This window comes from Gigantopelta aegis, chromosome 14, assembly GCF_016097555.1.
Source record: "Gigantopelta aegis isolate Gae_Host chromosome 14, Gae_host_genome, whole genome shotgun sequence".
Lineage (NCBI taxonomy): Eukaryota > Metazoa > Mollusca > Gastropoda > Neomphalida > Peltospiridae > Gigantopelta > Gigantopelta aegis.
The window spans coordinates 49,420,792-49,444,417 of NC_054712.1; the positions used below are offsets into that span (position 1 = coordinate 49,420,792).

Here is a 23,626-nt window from a genome sequence, read left to right on the forward strand (position 1 = left end):
TGGTAAGGAGCTTGCCTGATGCGCGGTCGGTCTAGCATCGGTCCGTATTTATCATTGGGCTATGTTTCGTTCCAGCCAGTGCTCTACGACTGGTATATCAAAGGCTGTGGTATGTGCTATAAAATATCCATTGCTACTAATGAACAAATGTAGCGGGTTTCCTCTCTTAGACAATATGTCAAATTACCAAAAGTTTGACATCCAATAGTCGATGATTAATGTGCTCTAGTGGTGTCGCTAAACTAAACAAACTTTAACTTTGTAATCGCAGCAAGCTATAGTTTCTTCTCTAGCAACAACGTTTCCGCTGCCTAGGCAACCTAACGTCTTGGGTTTGAAGAATATCAATCTCAGTTTTTCAAATACATTTCTATAAACCGATTAATGGTCAATTTCACAAAGTAACTAAAAACTGTCGCATTCTCATTTATCAGCACAAAAGAAGACAAACAGAAAATCATTATCACAGAAAATCACAAAAATATGACAATCATTGTCCCAAGGGCTCCGTGATGATCGTAAATCAGTTACTTGCAATCACCTCCGCAAGCTTATTCATTTTGTCATATCTGGCCGCCTCTCGTTTCGCTATATCTTAGCCGAACAGTGATTGTACATTACACACATCAATCAGTTTTCATCGCCAATAACCGACCAGAAAATGACTGCGTGTCTCGAAATACCGTAATATATTTTACTCGACAAGAAATCGCACTTACGTCTCCTGACCTCCCCAAAATAGTAGTCTATTAGGCTAATTGAAACAGAAGAGCGTAGTCAAGGGAGACAATTCTATATAGAGACGACGCTACTCGTTCACCCAGAGGCTCGAGAATATGACAGCTAATCAACTGTTATAAATTATAAATTAAAGGCATATTCACAGATTTAAAGTCCGAATTTCGCCTCATCATAATTCAGAACACAAAAACTTTTTCAGTCTTAAAGCCCTAATTTTGTCTCTCTGTCATTTAACAAATACTGGAAACTGAATCATCTACGACGCACTCAACACATTTTATTTACGGTTATATGGCGTCAGACATATGGTTAAGGATCATACAGATATTGAGAGAGGAAATCCGCTGTCGCCACTTTATGGGCTACTCTTTTCGATTAGCAGCAAGGGATCTTTTATATGCACCATCCCATAGACAGGATAGCACATACCACGGCATTTGATGTCGTGGTGTACTGGCTGGAGCGGGAAATAGCGCAATGGGCCCACTGACGGGGATCGATCCCAAACCGACCGCGCATCAATCGAGCATTGTACCACTGGGCTACGCCTCGTCCCCCTACAACTGTAATAAACTGTATGCCTTTAAATATAGCTCACCGTAGTTAAAAATGTGTTGAGGTCAAACACATATTCCTTTAATTAATAGTTATTTGACTAGCTGTCATGCTCTCAGGATACCGGATGAACCGGACCCAACAATTTTTCGTATCTCCTAAGTTCAAGGGCAATAACTCTGTCAGAAATGGATGCATTGCCTTGATAGTTAACCTTGATCTGTAACAGTACATGACAAAGTTAAACACAAAATTTCAGCTTAATATGTTGAGACACTGCAAAAGAAAAGTATTTTTTTTTAAATCGTATTTCCTAACTTCAAGGACCATAACTTAGTCGACAAAAGGTAATTCGCCATGCAAGTCAAACGTGATCTGTAACTGTACATGATAAAGCTATAGTCAAACTTTCAGCTCAATATATTGATGCACTGTGAAAAAAAATGTCCGGAAAACTATATTTTAGACAGACGGACAGGCAGACAGACACACAGACAGTCAGAGAGACAGAAAGACGGACGGAGACAAAACTTAGAATCACCTCCGTAAGGACCGGTAGGGGACTAAAAATACATCTACGTCATATTTCATGAAATTCGGCCACTAAAACTCTAAATAAAAATAAATAAGACATCTGGTTTGTTTCAGCTTCTTATATTAGCCACCGTATCCCTATTCGTGCAATCACATTGGTGATAATGGCGTAGTTCCCACCTGTTCGGTTCACCTGAATGTAGCGGTGAACAGTTAACGAGTGATATATTCCTATCACATTTCGACAAGCAGATATTTAACACAGACCGCTAAGTATATTAGTGTGAAAATCTGGGTGGTCTAGCAAAACAGTAAATATTTAGCATAGCGCTTCTGAGTAATTAAAGGTCAGGTCTTGCCTTCGAGTTTGATCATTTAAAATAATATTTTACTAATTCAGAATATAGATATACAGTCTAAAAGCCCAATATTACCACACCATTATTTGACATATTTTACTAATGCAGGACATAGATCTAATCCTGAAGCTCAAAAATCGCCACACCTTCATTTAACATATTTTACTAATAATTAAATGCAGAACATAGATCTACAGTCTTAAGTTCCAATATCGCCACACCATTATTTAACATATTTTACTCATTTAGAACATAGATCTACAGTCTTAAGTTCCAATATCGCCACACCATTATTTAACATATTTTACTCATTTAGAACATAGATCTTCAGTCTTAAAGCCCGAATATCGCCACACCATTATTTAACATATTTTACTCATTTAGAACATAGATCTACAGTCTTAAGTTCCAATATCGCCACACCATTATTTAACATGTTTTACTCATTTAGAACATAGATCTTCAGTCTTAAAGCCCGAATATCGCCACACCATTATTTAACATGTGTTATTAATTCAGAACCGAGAAAATCTACAATCTTGAAGCCGTAGTCTCACTTCTCTATCATTTAGCATACTTTACTGATTCAGAGCATAGAAACATGTGCAACAACCGATCAACTATCGACTATACAAACGGTTAGAATTATATTTACACACGAACTTCAGTTATTAGGTTCTACAAATAGCTAAATTTATCTTTAATGCCTGTTCAATATTTGTTTTCTTTACGTACACATGGATACAAACCAAAACGACAGCAAATTTACACCAACTCCATCATTTAAAGGGACATTCCTGAGTTTGCTGCACTTTTTAAGATGTTATCGACTAATGGAGTCTTTTTAACGATTGTAATTACATATCAAACATATTTTTCTGCATAAAATATTAGTGGCTGTATATTAAACATGTTTCTGATCGTTCTAATATTTGTATTAGGTTACATTTCATGTTATTTCCTAAAATATACTTTTTTCGTACGTACGAAATTATTTGAAGACAAAATCCAGTTTGGGCTTCTTACACATATTAAGACGACCAGAAACGCATTGAATATACAGACACTGATATTCAAAACAAGAAAATATATTTAATATGCAAGTTTAATCGTAGAAATATTTTATTAGTAGCAACATCTTACAATGCAGCAAACTCGGGAATGTCCCTTTAAGAACGTAGGAATCCACTGGGTAACACAAGTCAAATACATTTTACTTCCAATTCATATACATATGTATGGATTCTAGAAATTGCCAACACGATAACAATATCCACCGATAACCATCACCAAACGCTAGCGTGCTGATTAAAAAGAGTTTGGCTTATCATTTGATTCCATTTCAACTTATTTTCGTGCTTATATCCAATTAAGGTTCAAACACGCTGTCCTGGGAACACACCTCAGCTATCTGGGCTGTCTGTCCAGGACAGGGATTTAGTTGTTAGTTGGTTAGTGGTTAGTGAAAGAGACAAGAGGGTGTAGTCGCCTTACACCTACCCATTGAGCCCTTAAGAGCTTGCTCTGGATTGCGGCCAGTACCGAGCTGCGAACCCCTGTATCTACCAGCCTGTAGTCCGATGGCTGAAACCACTGCGCCACCGAGGCCAGTTTTTAGCTTATCAATAAAACTGCATTACTTGCTCGTGGCCGCTCAATCCCCGCTACCTGTTGACAAGCTTGATGCATGACAACACTTGTAAAGTTTAAGGGTCGAGTGAACTCTGCCAATTGAACGTGACTCTGATTGAGGTGTTTGAGGAGGGAGATACCAGTCGATATCAGGCCGGTCGAGCTGTCACTCCCCTCTGATCAAGGGCTAAGATCCGGCGTGGTGGGGAGGCACTTAGCGAAATGAGCGACCCCGGTCGCTGAAAACGCGTCTCTCGATGCTGCTAATGGCAGTATCGTAGATCAAAGATATCACGGGAGATGACACGGAGATGCGTGTTTTATGGAGTGGCTAGATAGCAGGCGATGACATGGCGATGGACATTTGTGAACTACACAGATAGTAGACGTAGTTAAATTTTTTTTTTTTAGAAACACTGATGATCCGAGGCGTTGTTAAATGGAGGTTTTAGAAACACTGATGATCCCGGGGTTGATATTCTGAAGACCTAGCTAAATGGTGATCCCGAGTTCATATTCAGGAGACGTAGTTAAATGGACGTTTTAGAAACACTTATTATCCCGGGTTCATATTCAGGAGACGTAGTTATATGGACGTTTGAGAAACACTTATGATCCCGGGCTGTTGATGGTGATGGTTATTGTTATTGGTATTCAAAATACCACAGTCAATGTTTTTTGTGTGTGTCGTTAACTGGAAGTGCCACCATGATTTTGTTTTTTGAATAGAGGGCGTGCATGTATATGTATACAATGTTGTTGGTATTTAAAGTGCCATCATCATCATTCTTTATACAAATTTTCATTCAAATATAGTTCACTTTTATATTTACAGTCACTGAACCTTGGGATGTATGTACGGAGATATTTTATTTACAGTTACTGACTTTGAGTGATAGCCATTTATCACGCCAACGTAAAAAAAAAGAAGTGTCTGTATACTTTGTACTTGAAAACTTCTTACGACTTGCTTCACGCACGATGTGTCCCCGGGTCATCTGTACTTCACTTATTGTTGTAACAACTATTCTACCATCAGTATCATCAAATACCATGGTGTGTACTGTTTTATTTGAGGAAAAGGTATACGAAAGGTCCCTTGTAGCTGCTGAATTCAGAAGTGGCGTAGGTGAAAGAATGAAGGACTATTTTATTTAACTCACAATCGTTTAATTACGGCTATATTTTATGGCATTGGATATATTGTTATGGACCACACAGATAATAAGAGAGGAAACCCTCTGCTGCCACGCAATGCGCTTATATTTCCCATTGGCAGCAAGTGTTGTGTGAAGGAAGTAGATTTCTTTTCTGAAATTCGAGGTGACACTGTTACAGTGTTTCAACACATAATGGGTTATAAACAATGCACCGACTTGTCGTTAGGGCGGTTCTATAATTGATACCATGGGGAGGCGAAAGGGAACATAACCATTATTGTATATCTTTTGAAAAAGGTGCACCCCGAACTTTAGTTTAGTACTACCTTATATCTTATGTCATTTTTTGTCACCAGAAAGGCTTCGTTAGTCTGAAACGTCTTTCATTGGGAGCAAATTTAGGACAGTTCCTTTAACTATGTTAAAACACCCCCAATAATACTAAAATGTAGACCTAAATACAAACCTCGGCCATCTTTAACGGCGTCTGATAAGCTGACGGCCGATGCCGCTGTCGCTGTCGTCTGCTGGTGTGAACATTGCCTAGCAGCAACTCCTTAACGACTTTGATATGTTTGTTTTTCTTCGGTTGATTGTATTGTGAAACATGATGGTGTTTATAGTGCCGTCTGATCTCCGTCCTCACCAACTGAAGCTCAGACAGAGAGAAATTCAGCATCATTGAGCAATCGATATCGTCCACAAATGGAAGTTCCTTCTTCGCATCATCATCATCATCTTCCTCGTTCGAATCGTCTGGAGGAATACTCATAAACAACTGTTTCCGAAACGGTTTCAAGTCTTCAAAACTCAAATCGACGCAACCCGTTTTGAAATGAGAGTTCAACATGGCTGCCATTTCCTGTGTGTACGGAATAACATGCGCTTTGATCACCTGGTACTGGGCTTCCGTTCCGCCGGGGACGTACCACGATTCTCGGAGAAGCTGGTAGGACCCGTATGCGGAAACGGCGTACTTGGGCCTGCTGCAGTCGGGATCTTCGTAGAAGTACTGGTGCGCGTGGAACGTCGAGTTTCTGAAGACGTACTTTCTCAACAGGTACTCCGGACCTGCCCGGATCTCACACCTGCAGCAGAAACAAAACACATTTTAAATATCTTTAGCTGGTTATTTGCTAAAGTTTAAACAAGAAAAGAAAAACGAAAAACGATTTAAATGTGTTACAAAAATTATTAAAATTGAAACCCCCTCCACCTGGGCCTCGTTCCACAAAGCGATCTTAGCGCTAAAATCATCTTAAGTTCATAACTACCTTATGGATTTAAGGTGATCTTAGCGCTAACATCGCTTCGTGGAACGAGGCTCTGTTCTAAGCGATGGTTTATCTCGTCTTTTTTTTTCCCAGCACAATTTTGTGAAAAACATGACCCGATCCTCTTAAAAACTTCATTCGCCAGTCCCCTCCCTCCTTCGCACAATTACCTGAACACGTGCCTGCTGGGGGGGGGGGGGGGGGGGGGGAAGAGAACCACAAACAACAAAAACACAAAACCCCACTTATATTAAGGGTCGTGTTTATGAGCGCTGTTTTTGGTGCTTTGGATTTAACAAAAATTAAGCCGCACAAATTGTAACACACATAATAATGTATATTTCAAGTCACGTATTTCGTGCCACTCGCCGTTTAAAAATCTCTATCTAATTCTAGCAATGTCCATCAAGTAACATAACTAGTTTCGATCAATATTGATCGCGTTCTACTATCAATCACTATGTAGTATCGATCACTATCTAGCATCGATTAATATCTAGTATTAATCAATATTTAGTATCGATTCATATCTAATAACCTAAGATCATTGACAATGCAAAAAAAAAAAAAAAAAAAAAAAAAAAAAAATCAACGTTGCAAACTATTCACAGTAATTAATTTTCGTATCTTTTGAAACATTTATTTTCAATGTTAAGAATTATACTGTCAGCCGAGGCCAAAGAGCATGTATAATTGATATGAAAGAGAAAGGAGAGATGGGTAAGCCTTGACGACTCTACCAGACAGATTCTCTTTTCATTTGCAATTAAAACTATTTGCTCTGGGCTTTAGATTGGCGCATACCGCTGCAGTTCCTAGCAACGACCGAAGTTTGACATGGCGTCGGTAATATGTGTGCACATGACCAGTAACACAGAGACGACATGACGTGAATGTTATCTCAGCAAAACCCCAAAATGACAAATGTACAATTGTAGTCGAGGTAATACAAATAAACTAAGTGTGCTTGACTTCAGCCAGAGCGAGAAAACTTCCCAACAGAAACACCATACACAGACACACAGACACACACAGACACACAGAAACACCATACACAGACACACAGACACACACAGAAACACCATACACAGACACACAGACACACACAGACACACACACAGACACACACAGAAACACCATACACAGACACACAGACACACACAGACACACACGCAGACACACAGACACACACAGAAACACACATACAGACACACAGACACACATCGATGATCGCAAACGATTTCAAATAATTGTCGATATGAACGTGTACAGTTATTGCCTATTGAAAAGTGTGAGACCTTCCATTTAATTTAAAGACAAAACAAGAGAAAAGATGATGTTAATAATGACTTTTGTTACCAACTCTCAACTCGCAATTTCATGGATGTTTTTTTTATTGTACCGTTATTGTACATTTAAAGAAGAATGCCGAAAAAATATACTGGCCCTTTATTAATTAATTGTCTTCATACACCGTACAACTATGTCACCACGTTTACTTTATAATACAAAAACAAGGGCGGACCCATGAAATATTTTAGGGATGGGACCAATGACAGAAGGACACATGGATCAACGCTTGAAAAAGGAAATGAAGAAATGTTTTATTTAACGACGCACTCAACACATTTTATTTACGGTTATATGGCGACGGTTAAATGGTATTGAGAGATGAAACCCGCCGTCGCCACTTCATGGGCTACTGTTTTGGATTAGCAGCAGTTGTGGAGCACTGGCTGGAACGAGAAATATCCCAATGGGTCCATCGACGGGGATCGATCCTAGACCGACCGCGCATCAAGCGAACGCTTTACCACTGGGCTACGTCCCGCCCCTTGAAAAGGGCACTTCTGTAAAAGTCCAACATTCGTGAAATGAAAATTGTAAACACATTGTTAAAAAAGGAGACGCTTAAAATGTTGTGGGGGACAGCTCCCCCCCCCCCCCCCCCGTACCCTCCATTGGATCCGCCCTTGAAAAGTGTTAAAAATGGAGAGTGATACATTTTGGGTGACTTAGATTAGCGAGTATAGGTAAAGGATATGAAGGAATGGCGCCCGACTGTATGAAAATTAATGTGCATCGTCTGTTCCAAACAGTTAGATAATACAAATGTACCAGACACTGAAAGTGACAGATCCTAGTTTTTGAACACTATGACGTATGTTTCACTTACAGAATCATTTAAAAAAAATATAATTAAACACAGATATTACTTAGATTTTATTGTTTAGATTATTCATTTTCGTACATTTGAAGTGTTTTTGGTCGTCATGCCTCACGATGTGATTGTTTACCGTGAATCATACAAACCAGTCTAGCGGACGCTTTTTTTTCTGCTCCGTCTGGCTGAACACCACCGTAATTACCGCGAAATATATTTTCCGTAATTCTAAAAACGCACGTACGTCTGAGAAGTAATGGTTATGAAGACGAGCTCTAATCTATTTTTTAAAAGAATATTTCCCCGTGTAAACTTTACAGACTCTTTGTTTCACACTGTTGTAACCTTATCCAAATGTGTTACAGGGGCCAATTCCGCAAAACATCGTAAGTTTAAGTCTGCCACTAGCAGTTATACTGGGCATACGTTTAAGTGTGTTTGGCATCTATTTCCCGTGTCGGTGGACCCATTGGGCTATTTCTCGTTCCAGCCAGTGCACCACGACTGGTATAACAAGACCGTGGTATGTAACTATCCTGTCTATGGGATGGTGCATATAAACGATCTCTTGAAGTGGCGACAGCGGGTTTCCTCTCTCAATATCTGTGTAGTCCTTAACCATATGTCAGACGCCATATAACCGTATATAAAATGTGTTGAGTGCGTCGTTAAATAAAACATTTCCTTCTTCTCAATATCTGTGTAGTCCTTAACCATATGTCAGACGCCATATAACAGTATATAAAATGTGTTGAGTGCGTCGTTAAATAAAACATTTCCTTCTTCTCAATATCTATGTGGTCCTTAACCATATGTCAGACGCCATATAACCGTATATAAAATGTGTTGAGTGCGTCGTTAAATAAAACATTTCCTTCTTCTCAATATCTGTGTGGTCCTTAACCATATGTCAGACGCCATATAACAGTATATAAAATGTGTTGAGTGCGTCGTTAAATAAAACATTTCCTTCTTCTCAATATCTATGTGGTCCTTAACCATATGTCAGACGCCATATAACCGTATATAAAATGTGTTGAGTGCGTCGTTAAATAAAACATTTCCTTCTTCTCAATATCTGTGTAGTCCTTAACCATATGTCAGACGCCATATAACAGTATATAAAATGTGTTGAGTGCGTCGTTAAATAAAACATTTCCTTCTTCTCAATATCTATGTGGTCCTTAACCATATGTCAGACGCCATATAAACGTATATAAAATGTGTTGAGTGCGTCGTTAAATAAAACATTTCCTTCTTCTCAATATCTGTGTAGTCCTTAACCATATGTCAGACGCCATATAACAGTATATAAAATGTGTTGAGTGCGTCGTTAAATAAAACATTTCCTTCCTTCCTATTTCACGTAGGGGTGGGACGTAGCCCAGTGGTATAAATGGTTCAACAAAGGCCATGGTTTATGCTATCCTGCCTGTGGGAAGCGCAAATAAAAGATCCCTAGCTGCTAATCGGAAAGAGTAGCCCATGTAGTGGCGACAGCGGGTTTCCTCTCAAAATCTGTGTGGTCCTTAACCATATGTCTGACGCCATATAACCGTAAATAAAATGTGTTGAGTGCGTCGTTAAATAAAACATTTCTTTCTTTCTTTAGCCCAGTGGTAAAGCGCTCGCTTGATGCGCGGTCGGTCTGGGATCGATCCCCGTCGGTGGACCCATCGGGCTATTTCTCATTCCAGCCACTGCACCACGACTGGTATATCAACGGCCGTGGTATGTGTTATCCTGTCTGTGGGATGGTGCATATAAAAGATCCCCTGCTACCAATGGAAAAATACGTAGCGGGTTTCGTCTCTAAAAACTATATGTCAAAATTACCAAATGTTTGACATCCAATAGCCGATGATTAATAAATCAATTTGCTCTTGTGGTGTCGTTAAACAAAACAAACTTTAATTATTTCACGTAGAAAATTACATCCTTTCAGAAGATGGAGTATTTTAAGGAAGAAAGAAAATGAAATATGTGTACTTCAAACTATATTTGTTGTACTATAATACGTGCACAATTTGGCTTACGATGTTTTATGAAATAGGGCACAGGGTCCCGTTCCACGAAGCGATCTTAGCGCCAAGATCACCTTAAGTACGTACGGTAGTTATACACCTACGGTGATCTTAACGCTAAGATCGCTTCGTGGAATGGGGTCCTGGTTGGTAGATTAGCCATATTTGAGGAGCAAAATTCCAAAACGTGTTCAGTCACATTTTGCATATTTTTTTTATTATCTCCCTTATTTTATATGTATTATAGAGTCGCACCTTCTGATGAAATAATATTTTCCAAAACGTGTTCTGTCCCATTGTAATCGATGGTACAAAAAGTTGCATTTTTCCAAAACGTAGCCAGTCCAAAATATTAGATTTTCCGAAACGCATTCAGTCCACGGCGCCTGCGCAGTTCGGTCTCTTTAGTATGTGTAGCAGTGATTTTGCTGTAAACGAGTATTCTGTCGGTGTTTCCGAGAGTTTGCGAGGAAGTAAACGTACACGAAACGTTGAAACATGGGCCAAAACGATTGTGTTGTTGATCAATATGATGAGCAGGAGTCTTTTCTGTGACATGATCAAAGTATGGTACAATAGTCTAGTACTGAATAAATGAAGCAATATTCTGGATAAATGAAGCAATATTCATTATATTGGTTTTAATTGCTGTAAATAAAGGTACAGTAACAATACAGTAGTTATACTGCAACAGAATAGTACAGATTGAAAGAACCACTACCAAGATGTTAGATTAAGCTACCGGCTGTCCAACAGTGACCATCAGTGGACCATACACTTGGTCAAGTGGTCTGCAATAACAGGTTAATATACCAGTAAATACAAGACAACTGTTGCTTTTTAAATCAGATATTATTTTAATACAGATAGACTCTTACAGAGATAACAATATGCAACATGTTAACTTTACCTATAATATTCCATTCGTGACTGAGTACGTTTAGGAAAAACGCCAACTTATATGTTGCTGTTTTAGGGTCAAATTTGAGGAGTGGTGTAAATAAATGATGTTGCATAAAATACAAGAGTTATGTTTGTAGGTATGCCAAAAATAAAAAATAAAAAAACGTATATGATGTATGTTACAGTTTTTCATCATTTTCTCTTTTTTTTTTTAAATGTGACTGAGTATGTTTCGGAACTTTGCTCCTCATTTAGTGTTCAGTTTCATGGGTTGCATCTCAGGTCTATGAGTTGGAGGTTTAAGAGTATTCTGGGTAATTTAAATCATTTTAAAATAGGGTGGGGCAGAGACAGTTACAAGACTTCAGTGTTACTCTGACAGTCGATGTAACACGAGATCGCTGCCACAGTAACACTGGATGTCATTAGTTAACCCGGACACTCGTACGGAAATCTCGATTTTGGAGTGTCATCATTGACGTTTCGTGACAGACACGCAGGGTCGAAGCTAGCGGAGTGCACTGGCGTAACCAGAAGGGGGTGGGTACCTTTTTTTACCCCCAGTACAATTTATATGTTCTATATTGCCCCAATAACAAAACCCATAGAGTGTAGTTGTCCCCACCAACCCCGTCAATGTAAATGGCTGCACCAATATAAAATCAGGTGGGTGCAAGAGGCAGTTTCGCCCGCAGTTGCTTCCCTTAAAAATATATGAAATGATGCCCTGAATAGCTAGATAATCTCTTTTTCGACTATTTGAAAAATACTGAATGTAAGTTGTGCTCCAGTTCTTTTCGTACTGGCCCCTCCAAGTTATATATAAAAAATTGTCCCAGATTAAAAATCATAGCATTGTTAGGTACCCTCTCCTAGTTCGGATGGGATGTAGCCCAGTAGTAAAGCACTCGACTGATGCGCAGTCAGTCTGGGATCGATCCCCGTCGATGGACTATTTCTCGCCCCAGCCAGTACACCACGACTGGTATATCAAAATTCGTAGTATGTGCTATCCTGTCTGTGGAATGATACATATAAAGTACTAATAGAAAATGTAGAGGGTTTCCTCTCTAAGACTACATATCAAAATTAACAAATGTTTGACATCCAATAGCCGATGATTATTGAATCAAAGTGCTCTAGTAGTGTCGCTAAACACCCCCCCCCCCCAAAAAAAAAAAAAAAAACCCACAAAAAAACAACAACAACAAAAAAACAAAAAAACAAAACAACGTTAGCCCACCTAGTTATTGGCGGCTAGGTACGGCCCAGGAAGGTGCAGGTTACATCTTGATATTAGAGACTGGTTACAAATCTCCTGTCAATGCGCGGATCAGTGAGGGTCACACACAAGCTACTGGAATTGTGCAAGATGATATCGCCCGATCGCGACCCGCTGTCTTCAATACGTTATTTGTCACGCATTATTCGGGGCGGGATGACATGGCAAAGCTGTTCGTGGGGAAACTGTACTCAAACCAAAATGCGCAGTAAATTTATTAAGCAAAATTAAACTTTATGTGCCTTAAAGTTTAGTCTTTCAGTAACCGGTCGATTTCGATTCTATCGTCAGCCGTAACATAATGCGTTCTCTCATTACGTTTTGTCACGAACGCTCTCTGAAGATTTCTTTGCTTCTTGCACTGTCACAATCATTTTATTTAACATTCAATGCAAAAAAAATTAATCAAAAAGCCTGACTGAGTTCAGTAAAGAGATCTTGTCGCGGACGCTCGCTAACGATTCGGCTAATTCTTGCAAAACAATCTTTATTGCGTTCAGTACACAGATAATGTCGCAGACGCTCGCTAACCACTGGACTGATTCCTGAATCATTCCCTGGGTTAAGCGACAGCAAGCGACTCAAATTCTCGTGAATGATTTGTTTGGTTCCCTATCATATGCAGTCATTTGGTTTAACGTGAAGAGCATAAACCAGTGCATGGAAAGTGGTTTTTGTTTTTATTTGTTTGTGGGTTTGTTTTGGGGTTTGTGGGTTGATTTTTTAATTTATTTTATTATTATTTCTTTTTTGGTTCACGCTCTGTCTGGCTAAACTCATATATTATTTTCATTTAAGGTTAAGGGCAGACATCGAGCGGACATATGAACTGACAAATGTGCGTGTTTGCCTGTATGTTCCGCACTATTGTATATATTAATGTTTGTTCATTGTTATAATGCTGATAAGTTGAACAACTTAAAGCAATAAAAGAACTTGAACTTGATTGTGATGAGCGAAGGTTTGGGGAGGGGGTCGGGTCATATAACACCGAAAAATACATTAAACGAGGAACATCTATTTGAAGTAGAGGGGGGTCGACCACCCCACCGCAATCCTTCTCATGCGCCTGGGCTTTATGTATGTATTTAGGTGCATCTTGGAAATGGAAAAATTTAGCGGGTTTCCTCTCTAAGACTATATGTCAAAATTACCAAATGTTTGTCATCCATTAGCCAATGATTAATAAATCAACTAGATCTAGTGTTGTCGTTAAACAAAACAAAGTAACTAACTATCCGTACGTCGGACAATACAAAATATGCGGTGGGGGGGGGGGGGGGGGCGAAGTACAAAGTGTACATTTCAATACAAAACATACATATAAACATGCATTATATAAATCTAAAATACGAAACTGTGATCAAGTCTTAATTGCGTAATTTTGGACCACCTCGTGAATTAATTAACCCGGAATGCCGTCATCAAGTACCAACACACGAGACAATGGTCTTCCCGTAGGCGGGAGTCAGTGCGTACCTTTTGGATTCCGAGACGTGGATTTATCCCCGTAATTGCCAATTAGCGAGTACTTTGTGTCGGGTTTCAACACAGTTATAGGGGCTCGTATAGTTTGGGGTTTCATTTTATTAGCCTTGTTAGAGATATCTTGCATAACGTCAAATTAGGAGAGCATGAAAGTTGACGCAGTAACCAGTGTTGTAAAAGATGTTGAGTAACAGATAACAGAGAAAGCGTAATTAAAATGGAATAAACATGAATAGGCGTTTAACATGCTAGACGTTATAATCTCGATTACTCAGAGTACACAATTGTGTCTTAAGTCCTTAAATCCAGAGATATTTCTTGTTGTTTTTTTGTTATTGCCCAGGTTGAGGTTTAGGCCCGTAGCGAGGAGTGGGCAGGGGAGCGACCCCCCCCCCCTCCCCCCGCAACTCCCTTTGAATCAACTGATATCTGATATTGTGTGCATGCCAATCGACTTAGTATGCCTCCCTTAAAAAACGAATCCCCCATCCCACAAGCGACACCGGCTGGTTACGGACCTGTTGAGGTTTATGTAATAATGTTTTATGAGTGACACGACTGCGGGTAGACATACAGACAAACATACAGACATACAGACAAACAGACAGACATACAGACTCACCGTATGTACACAGTAATAAAATATAATATAAAATACAATCAAAGGTAGGCCTACACAGTCCATTCCTTACAGTTATTATGAGAGATTATCAGTAATAATATGAATGTGAACGTACATATTATATACAGAACACACATACAACAGATACATGAACATTAAAACACATATCTACGTTAAGAGTATCATAATGCGCGACGACGGGTTAACATTAAAACACACATATCTACGTTAAGAGTATCATAATGCGCGACGACGGGTTAACATTAAAACCAGGAGTTTGGCAGTATTGAAAGCTAGATTATTACCAGAGATTAAAAAACAAAAAAATTTGAACATTATTTCAGACCTCATTATTCCTTGTTTAAACAATTGAAGTATGAGGCCCCGAACCTCCGCGGCCCCTGTTGTTCCGCGGCCCCTGTTGTTCCGCGGCCCCTGTTGTTCCGCCGCCCCTGAGGTAACTACATATTGGGGTCGTAAACCATCCACAGCTTTCAATAAACGAAAACCCCCCCAAAAACCTGCGTTTAGAAAGGAAATTGTTTATTTAACGACGCACTCCACACATTTTTATTTACAGTTATATGGCGTCGGACATATGGTTAAGGACCACACAGATATTGAGGGAGGACACCCGCTGTCGCCACTTCATGGGCTACTCTTTTCGATTAGCAGCAAGGGATCTTTTATATGCATCATCCCATAGACATGACAGCACATACTACGGCCTTTGATATACCAGTCGTGCTGTGTTTAGATATCAACAGACAAACAAACAAACAAACAGGCAGGCAGGCAAATATACCCGTTCGCCCGCCCGACCGACGAACCAACAGTCTAACAGACAGGCAGAGTAAAGTTAATGTGTGGTGTTTAACGACACCACTGGAACACATTTATTTATTAAAGGGACATACCCTAGTTTCAACCTGTAAATATTAACAATAAGTTTAGTTAATCTACAAACCTGTAACACATTTGGATAACGTTACAATTGAGTAAAACACGAATCTGTGACTTTAAAATGGTGAAATACCCTCTAAAAATAGACTAACACTCGACTCCATAACTGTTACTTCTTAGACGCACGTGCGTTTTTAAAAATATGAGAAATGCATTTTACGATATTAAAACACCAGGATGACCAAAAACACTTCGAATGTACGGAAATTGATAATCTAAGCAATACAATCTAAGTACAGTATTATTTCAGTTGTCAAAAAGGGATACAATAGTTAAAAATATGTCTTAGTGTTTAAAATCTAAGGGTATGTCCCTTTAATCATGGGCTATTACATGTCAAATATTTGGTAATTCTGACACTTGGTCACATTCCATAGTGATTCGTATTGCGTGTGTTTCTGTCATTTACTACAGCAGGACATGTTCACTTGTACCGAGTCAGTACCGAGTCAGTACGGAACTTTTGTTATTCATGAGTGTTCAAGTAGCACGATGGAAACATTTATCGTATAGAATGGTCCGGATCAAAGTCGAACCGGAAGTGTAGAACATATGTTGTCAATAGGTTCGCATGCGTTACTCCCGCCATGTTGTTACTTGTTTGAAGTTTCATTTCAATATGGCAGCCATCAAACTTCACATTTATGCCGATTGTGTGTGAGTGTGAGCATTTTGGTTTCGTTACTTTGAGCTCAGTATCTTGGAGTGTGATAATATCACGCACGTTACTTCTTAACCGGCCAAAGAAGTGCATCGAATAATATTATGGCAATACTAAGTAAATAAGTTCACACAAGTTTGAAATTAATATGACAATTGCGTTATGACAATGTATATCCTGATACTTTAGTCACGTTAAAAAGTGGTGTAATATTCATATTTGTTTTAATTTTTAAGGCCTAAACAAAATGAAAATTGTGTTTCCCGAAAGCCAACCCTACCTAAAAAAAACGGCCGAACGTTTTTCTATTTTTTCGAAGCTTTTTTCCTTTCGATTACAAAATAATAATATGCAAATAAAAAGAATACACACATAACATATTTTCTGGATCCGATGGGGTGAATGTAGAAATATTCACAATAAAGTCAACCCACCCTACCTAATTTGCTTCGGAACTTCCCCAGAAACAAATGTTTTAGGCCTAAGTATGAAGATGCTGTAAAGCTATACGATTGTGAAGGTCATGCCGGTTTTGTAGGATATAACACTCGTAAATGTGAGACAACCATTAAATGGAAAGAGATCTGTCCTGACATGTTTTAAGGTTCCATGATTCTAGCTAAACCACTGTACGCACTATAATGAACATAAATGTCAGGGAAAAACACGAAAGAAAAAAGCAACAAAAAACCCAACAACAATAACAAAAACCTGTTAACACTGGAGTAATGCCCACTTACACCACCTCTTGTAATAACCCCACCTCAACAAATAATACAACATATCAGATAGATCTATTCTAAAACATCCAGTTTTTGCTCTGAAAAAATGCTAAATTTCATAATTTCGGGGGTCAGTAGCCCTGCTCATAACCACCTCTCATATTATGCGTGTTATGCTTATTAGGAGTGGAACGTAGCCCAGAGGTAATGAGCTTGCCTAATGCGCGGTCGGTTTGGGATCGACCCCCGTCGGTGGGCCTATTGGGCTATTTCTCGTTCCAGTGCACCACGAGTGGTATATCAAAGGCCTTGGTATGTGCTGTCTTGTCTGTGGGATGGTGCATATAAAAGATCCCTCGCTACTAATGGGAAAATGCAGCGGGTTTCCTCTCTACGACTATATGTCGAAAATACGAAATGTATGACATCCAATAGCCGACCGGTCTCGGTGGCGTAGTGGTTAGGCCATCGGTCTACAGGCTGGTCGGCACTGGGTTTGGATCCCAGTCGAGGCATGGGATTTTTAATCCAGATACCAACTCCAAACCCTGAGTGAGTGCTCCGCAAGGCTCAATGGGTAGGTGTAAACCACTTGCACCGACCAGTGATCCATAACTGGTTCAACAAAGGCCATGGTTTGTGCTATCCTGCCTGTGGGAAACGCAAATAAAAGATCCCTTGCTGCTAATCGGAAAGAGTAGCCCATGTAGTGGCGACAGCGAGTTTCCTCTCAAAATCTGTGTGGTCCTTAACCATATGTCTGACGTCATATAACCGTAGATAAAATGTGTTGAGTGCGTCGTTAAATAAAATATATAATTTTTTTTCAAATAGCCGATGACAAATAAATCAATCAATGTGTTCTAGTGGTGTCGTTAAACAAAAACATTTGTTGTTTTTTTGCATAAATATTATTTATATGTTCCCTTAATGCTTTCCATCAGTATTGCATTATATATATATCTAAATATATCTGTACTATACTGGGACTGCTTTTTATAACAGCATTTAGTCGACAATAACAGGAACATCAGGGGTACACAACGAGGGGGTGAGACGGGGGCCGGGGAGAGCAGTGGACCACATAAATATATGAAAATATGCATATTTTTTTTAGGTGGACAAGACTTGGTGCCTCTGTTACTGTTACCCGATTATCTTTTACTGCCCCCACCCCCACTCAACCCCCACCCCACCCCCAGTTAACTTAGGCTAGTTATGGCCCAGCAGGAGCATTATTATGGTGGCTCATACGAAACGTGTATGAATGTGTAGCGGAATAAAACGCGTTGTTTATATATGCACTCCTTTGGCCTCTATTACTTATGTGGGTAAACACGAACCACGGCGTTACACATATCAAAGGGATAACCTCGGCAATTCGCGGGATATGCTCTCGTGTTCCGTGTTTCGTTAGAGCCCTTTGAAGCGGCTAAACCCGATAACATCACAGGGCGCGTGTGTCGGGGATGGGAGTGATAAATGACCGTGCATTTCGCGTAAAACACAAACACACACAGGAAGAGCGACATTGAATTCTTCTTATTATTTACACAGTCAAATGAACAAGATTGTTCTGAGATCGCCCCCCCCCCCCCCCCCCAAACACACACGGGTGGTGGTGGTGGTGGTGGTGGTGATCGATAGAGTTAATGTTCGTTTTGTTTAATGAGCATTGTAATAACCATTCTTGTAATCCAACTATTCTTGTCACACGAAGGGGGTGGTGGTGTTTTATTCAACGACGCACGCAACATATTTTAATTACAGTTGTATGACTTCAGACATGTGGCGAAGGACCTCACAGATAATGTTAAAGTTTGCTTTTGTTAAACGACACCACTAAAGCAAACTGATTTATTAATCATCGGCTATTGGTTATCAACAATTTGGTAATATTGACATATATAGTCTTAGAGCGGAATCTCTCTACACTTTTCACATTAGTAGCTTGGGATCTTTTATATGCACCATCTCGCAGACAGGATAACACATACCACGGCCTTTGATATACCAGTCGTGGTATATTGGATGGAACGATAAATAGCCCAATGGGACCTCAGACTGGGATCGATCCTGGACCGACCGCGCATCAAGCCCTCGTGCTTAGGAGTAATACACGATAATTTCAATTTCAACTTATTTTCGTGCTAATATCCAATTAAGGTTCAATCACGCTGTCCTGGGCACACATCTCCGCTATCTGGGCTTTAGTTGTAAGTTGTTAGTGGTTAGCGAGAGAGAAGAGGGTGTAGTGGTCTTACACCTACCCATTGAGTCATTAAAACTCGCTCTGGGTGGGAGAGGGTACCGGGCTACGAACTCGGTACCTACCAGCCTTACGTCCGATGACATCACCGAGGCCGGTCAAACGCCACTCAGAGTGGTGGTGGTGGTGGTGATCGCTTGTTTAAAGTCACAACTAGAGCACAACAAGGACCATTCTTGTACATTATGTAACCCTAACTATTCTTGTCACCCGAAGGAAGGATTGTTTATTTAACGACGCACGCAATACATCGAATTACGGCTTCAGCCATGTGGTCAAAGACCACACATATTGAAAGAGGAAACCCGCTGCCGCCAGCAATGGACTACTCTTTTCGATTAGCAGCAATGCATATTTTATATGCAGCATCCCACAGATAGGATTGTGCATACAACGCTGTTACGTCAGTTTGTGGAGCACTGGCTGGAGCGAGAAATAGCCCAAAGAGCCAACCGATAGGGATCGATCAGGCTAGCGCTCTATCACTGGACTACGTTTTGCATTAGTTACAGGTGTTATATGATGGTGGGGGCGGGATGTAACCCAGTGGTCAAGCACTCGCTTGATGAGCGGTCGGTCTGGGATCGATCCCCATCGGTGGGCCTATTGGGCTATTTATTGCTCCAGTCAGTGCGCCACGACTGGTATATCAATGGTCGTGGTATGTGCTATGGGATGGTGCATATAAAAGATCTAGCCGAGCGGTAAAGCGCTCGCTTGATGCGTGGTCGGTCTAGGATCGATCCCCATCGGTGGGCCCATTTGGCTATTTCTCGCTCCAGTGCACCACGACTGGTATATAAAATGTCGTGGTATGTGCTGTGGGATTGTGCATATAAAAGATCCCTCACTACTAATAGAAAAATGTAGCGGGTTTCTTAGACTATATGTAAAATGTACCAAATATTTGACATCCAATCGCCGATGATTAATAAATCAATGTGCTCTAGTTGTGTCGTTAAACTGAACACGCGTTTTACATTTAATTCAAGATGGTTTAAAATGCAGAGGCTCTATTTTGGATATACAAAACCTATGGTTGTGTTTGTATTTTGCATTAGTGAATTATTTTATAGTATGTCACTATAGGAAGTAGAAAATGCGGCTTTACATGGTTTCACTTCATCATGATCAATCGCAATTTCAACCGCTAACTTTACATCTAGTCTTGGCAACACTCAAGTTTAGAAACAAGAAAAAAGACCTTTGTGAGACCTATGATCTTCAGACCGGAACAAGGGCAGCATGCTTGTCACGTGATATCTTTGACATCATCGCGTTGACTTGCCACTAGGCATGCGAGCGGAATGCTTCCAGGTTTGATAGGGTATCACGGAGTATTGAATGGTCGTGTGAGCCAGATGCTATCAGCTCTATCTAATGCAGTGTTCACTCTTTGAAGCCAGTGATTAATATGTACGACAGGGTGGATGATAATATTGATGACGACGATGATGGTGATGGTGAAGACGAAGGGTCTGAATAACCCAGAGCCTCGTTTTCATTTTCAATTTACAGGGCCGTACCTAGCCTAAAATAACTGTAGGAAAGATTGGGGGGGGGGGGGGGCAGGGGTGTAGGGACTTCTCTAGTTAAACAAAAGGGATTTTTTTTTAAAGTTGGTTTTCTGGGGAGGCATTATATATATATATTTATACAAGACTAGGTTATTGGTTAACTGTAAGATTGATAAATAAATGAAGTAAATATTGGTGTTAAGAACGGGAAAGATGATAACGAGAGAAAATAATAAAATCAAGTCTTGAAAAAAAGTTACATTATTTCTAAACATAAACCTGCCATAATTTACGAATTTCGAATGCATAATATTACGTAGAAGAAAACATTTCCGATTTTAAAATAGTTTTGTACAAAGAAAAGTGTATGCTTTCGGTCAGTGTCTGCATCTGTAAACTTCCTTCGACGTTTCTTTATTTGTTTTGGCTATAATGTTTATAATAATCCATCCACTTGCATTGTTTTAAAATATGTAGGTTGGAATAAAACCGTGTTCAGTGTCTCAGACTATCAATTGCCACGACTGAGTTGGCCAACTCGACAGTTGCGTAATAATTTCTTTAGCTTAACCAGTGATCGCTCGTAGTAGAATAGAGGAATAGGGGTAACTTCGGACTTTGGTAACTTCGGCCTGGTAACTTCGGACCCGAGTAATCTCGGCCCCAGGTAATCTCGGCCCCCATTGGCTTAGTTAAGAACAGGGGAGATAATAAAACAGGTGGCGCGTCACTCGTCAGGGTCCAACAAACTCGGACAATAGCTGTATTTTTTCATTGCTTTGTCATTCTTTGTTATACCACGATCATAAGGGGCCAAAACCTTATCGGCTCTGTACAGGACGTTCCTATACAGCACGGTTCTGCACAGGACGGTTTATAGTATACGCTGCATGTAACGGTTACCAGTCATTACCAGTTGACGTTTGTCTTTACGTGTACTGAGATATATGGTGTTTGGGGGGGGGGGGGGGGGGGGGGGGGGGGGGGGGGGGGGGGGGGTGGGGGGGGGGGGGGGGGGGGGGGGGGGGGGGGGGGGGGTGATTGATAATAAAGAAAATATATGTATATTGTGGATAATAGTATTAAAAAATATATATAGTGATGACGGCTCTGTACAGGACGTTCCTACACAGGGCGGTCTAGTATTTTACATACTTAGATATGGTGGAAAACACATTAACAGTAAAGGGAATAAATATATATTTTGTATATAAAGAAAAATATGTATATTTTGGATAATACTCGGGGAAAAAAAGAACATATATTTAACGTGTGCGTGTGCCAGTATTAGAAATATATATATAGTGATGACGGCTCTGTACAGGATGTTCCTTAATTAACATTCAATGCGTGTCACATGACCTCACACGTGCCAGATCAACAAGGCCAAAGAATTAAATTTTTATGATTTTTAGGACCCCTGTTAGAATTTGTTTTCAATTATTATATTCGATCTGCAAAAAGTATGCTACATTTTTGTGCCTCTATTGTAGTGAATAGTATTCATAATCCATTCATAACAGTTGTAAATAATTCTGAGTATATAAATTTTGTTAATTTAGAATCAATTCATTAACAAAATTATATTTTACAAACTATGCGCAGGTATGGACGTAATACCTATCAGTATTGACATCAAGTGTGAGCGATGTGTGTTGGTAAAACGCGGACCGAACCAGAACGCTTGACAAATTGAATTTTTCCTTTAAAAAATTTGAATAAATTAAGTTTTCGGCAACTGTGCATAATTAAGAAACATATATTTTTTCATGTAGTTTTCTTAAAAATGGAAAATAATGAACTGCACATACGCATTACGTTACTTTTTGCAAACGCATGCGCCTGAACGCAGTTAGAAACGTCGCACTTTTTCCTGTTTACTGTAGGGTGTTTTACTTTTGTTTACTAGAATGGATTTGTTTTACATCCAAATTGTTGATTTTTTTACGTTAAATGATTAAAATCTATTTTGTTTCACGTATCGTAGCTGAAAAATGTAGAATAATATTTCCGTAAATATCGTATTCGTGTTTTTGTTGTTAGGTGAACGCAGTTTGGGACTTCGATGGTATAACGTGTAGGTGTGTAGTATTAAAAAATATATATATATATATGTATATAGTGATGACGGCTCTATACAGGACGTTCCTACACAGAGCGGTCTAGTATTTTATATACTTAGATATGGTGGAAAAGACATTAACAGTAAAGGTAATAAATATATATTTTGTATAATACGCAATGCGTTCGTGTTGACACTGTATAAAAACGTGTGCATGGGTACACTTTGCCGCATAAAAACTCAATTTTTTTTTATGTCCTTTTCCCAGTTAGATAGTCATTAAGAAAAATGCAACAAAACACATTCTGATATTTAAAATATTACTTTACTGTTAAAACAAACTGATACGTAATTTCAAGTCACTCAGTTGATCGCTTATAACCTGAAGCCAGTCAGACAAACCAGGTTTCTGGGACCCTGTCGATCGTCGCGCCATCTGGAATAGAGTTATCTCCACCTGTTTCAGCTAAGACGCCCATTCCGATGACATTTTTCTACCGGTCTCGACGGCGCAGTGCCTAAGCAAACGTCGGTCTTACAAGGATGACAGGTACAGGGTTCGCATCCCGGTACCGGCTACAGCTCAGAGTGAGTTCTTAAGGGCACAACGGGTAGATGTAAGGCCACTACAGCCCAGAGTGAGTTCTTAAGGGCATAACGGGTAGATGTAAGGCCACTACACCCTCCTTTTTTC

General features: G+C 39.7%; 1 protein-coding gene across 1 annotated transcript in view; it reads right to left on the minus strand.

Annotated features, from left to right (window-relative positions):
- The window catches only part of LOC121389322 (protein APCDD1-like), a 33,768-nt gene extending 10,357 nt beyond the window's left edge, over positions 1-23,411 (minus strand). The window contains exons 1-2 of the mRNA XM_041520918.1: positions 23,335-23,411; positions 5,448-6,069 (exon numbers count right to left, since the gene is read on the minus strand). Coding sequence (XP_041376852.1) covers positions 5,448-6,069; positions 23,335-23,411 — 699 coding nt within the window. The remainder of the gene's footprint in view (positions 1-5,447; positions 6,070-23,334) is intronic.
- Positions 23,412-23,626: the final 215 nt, after the last annotated feature.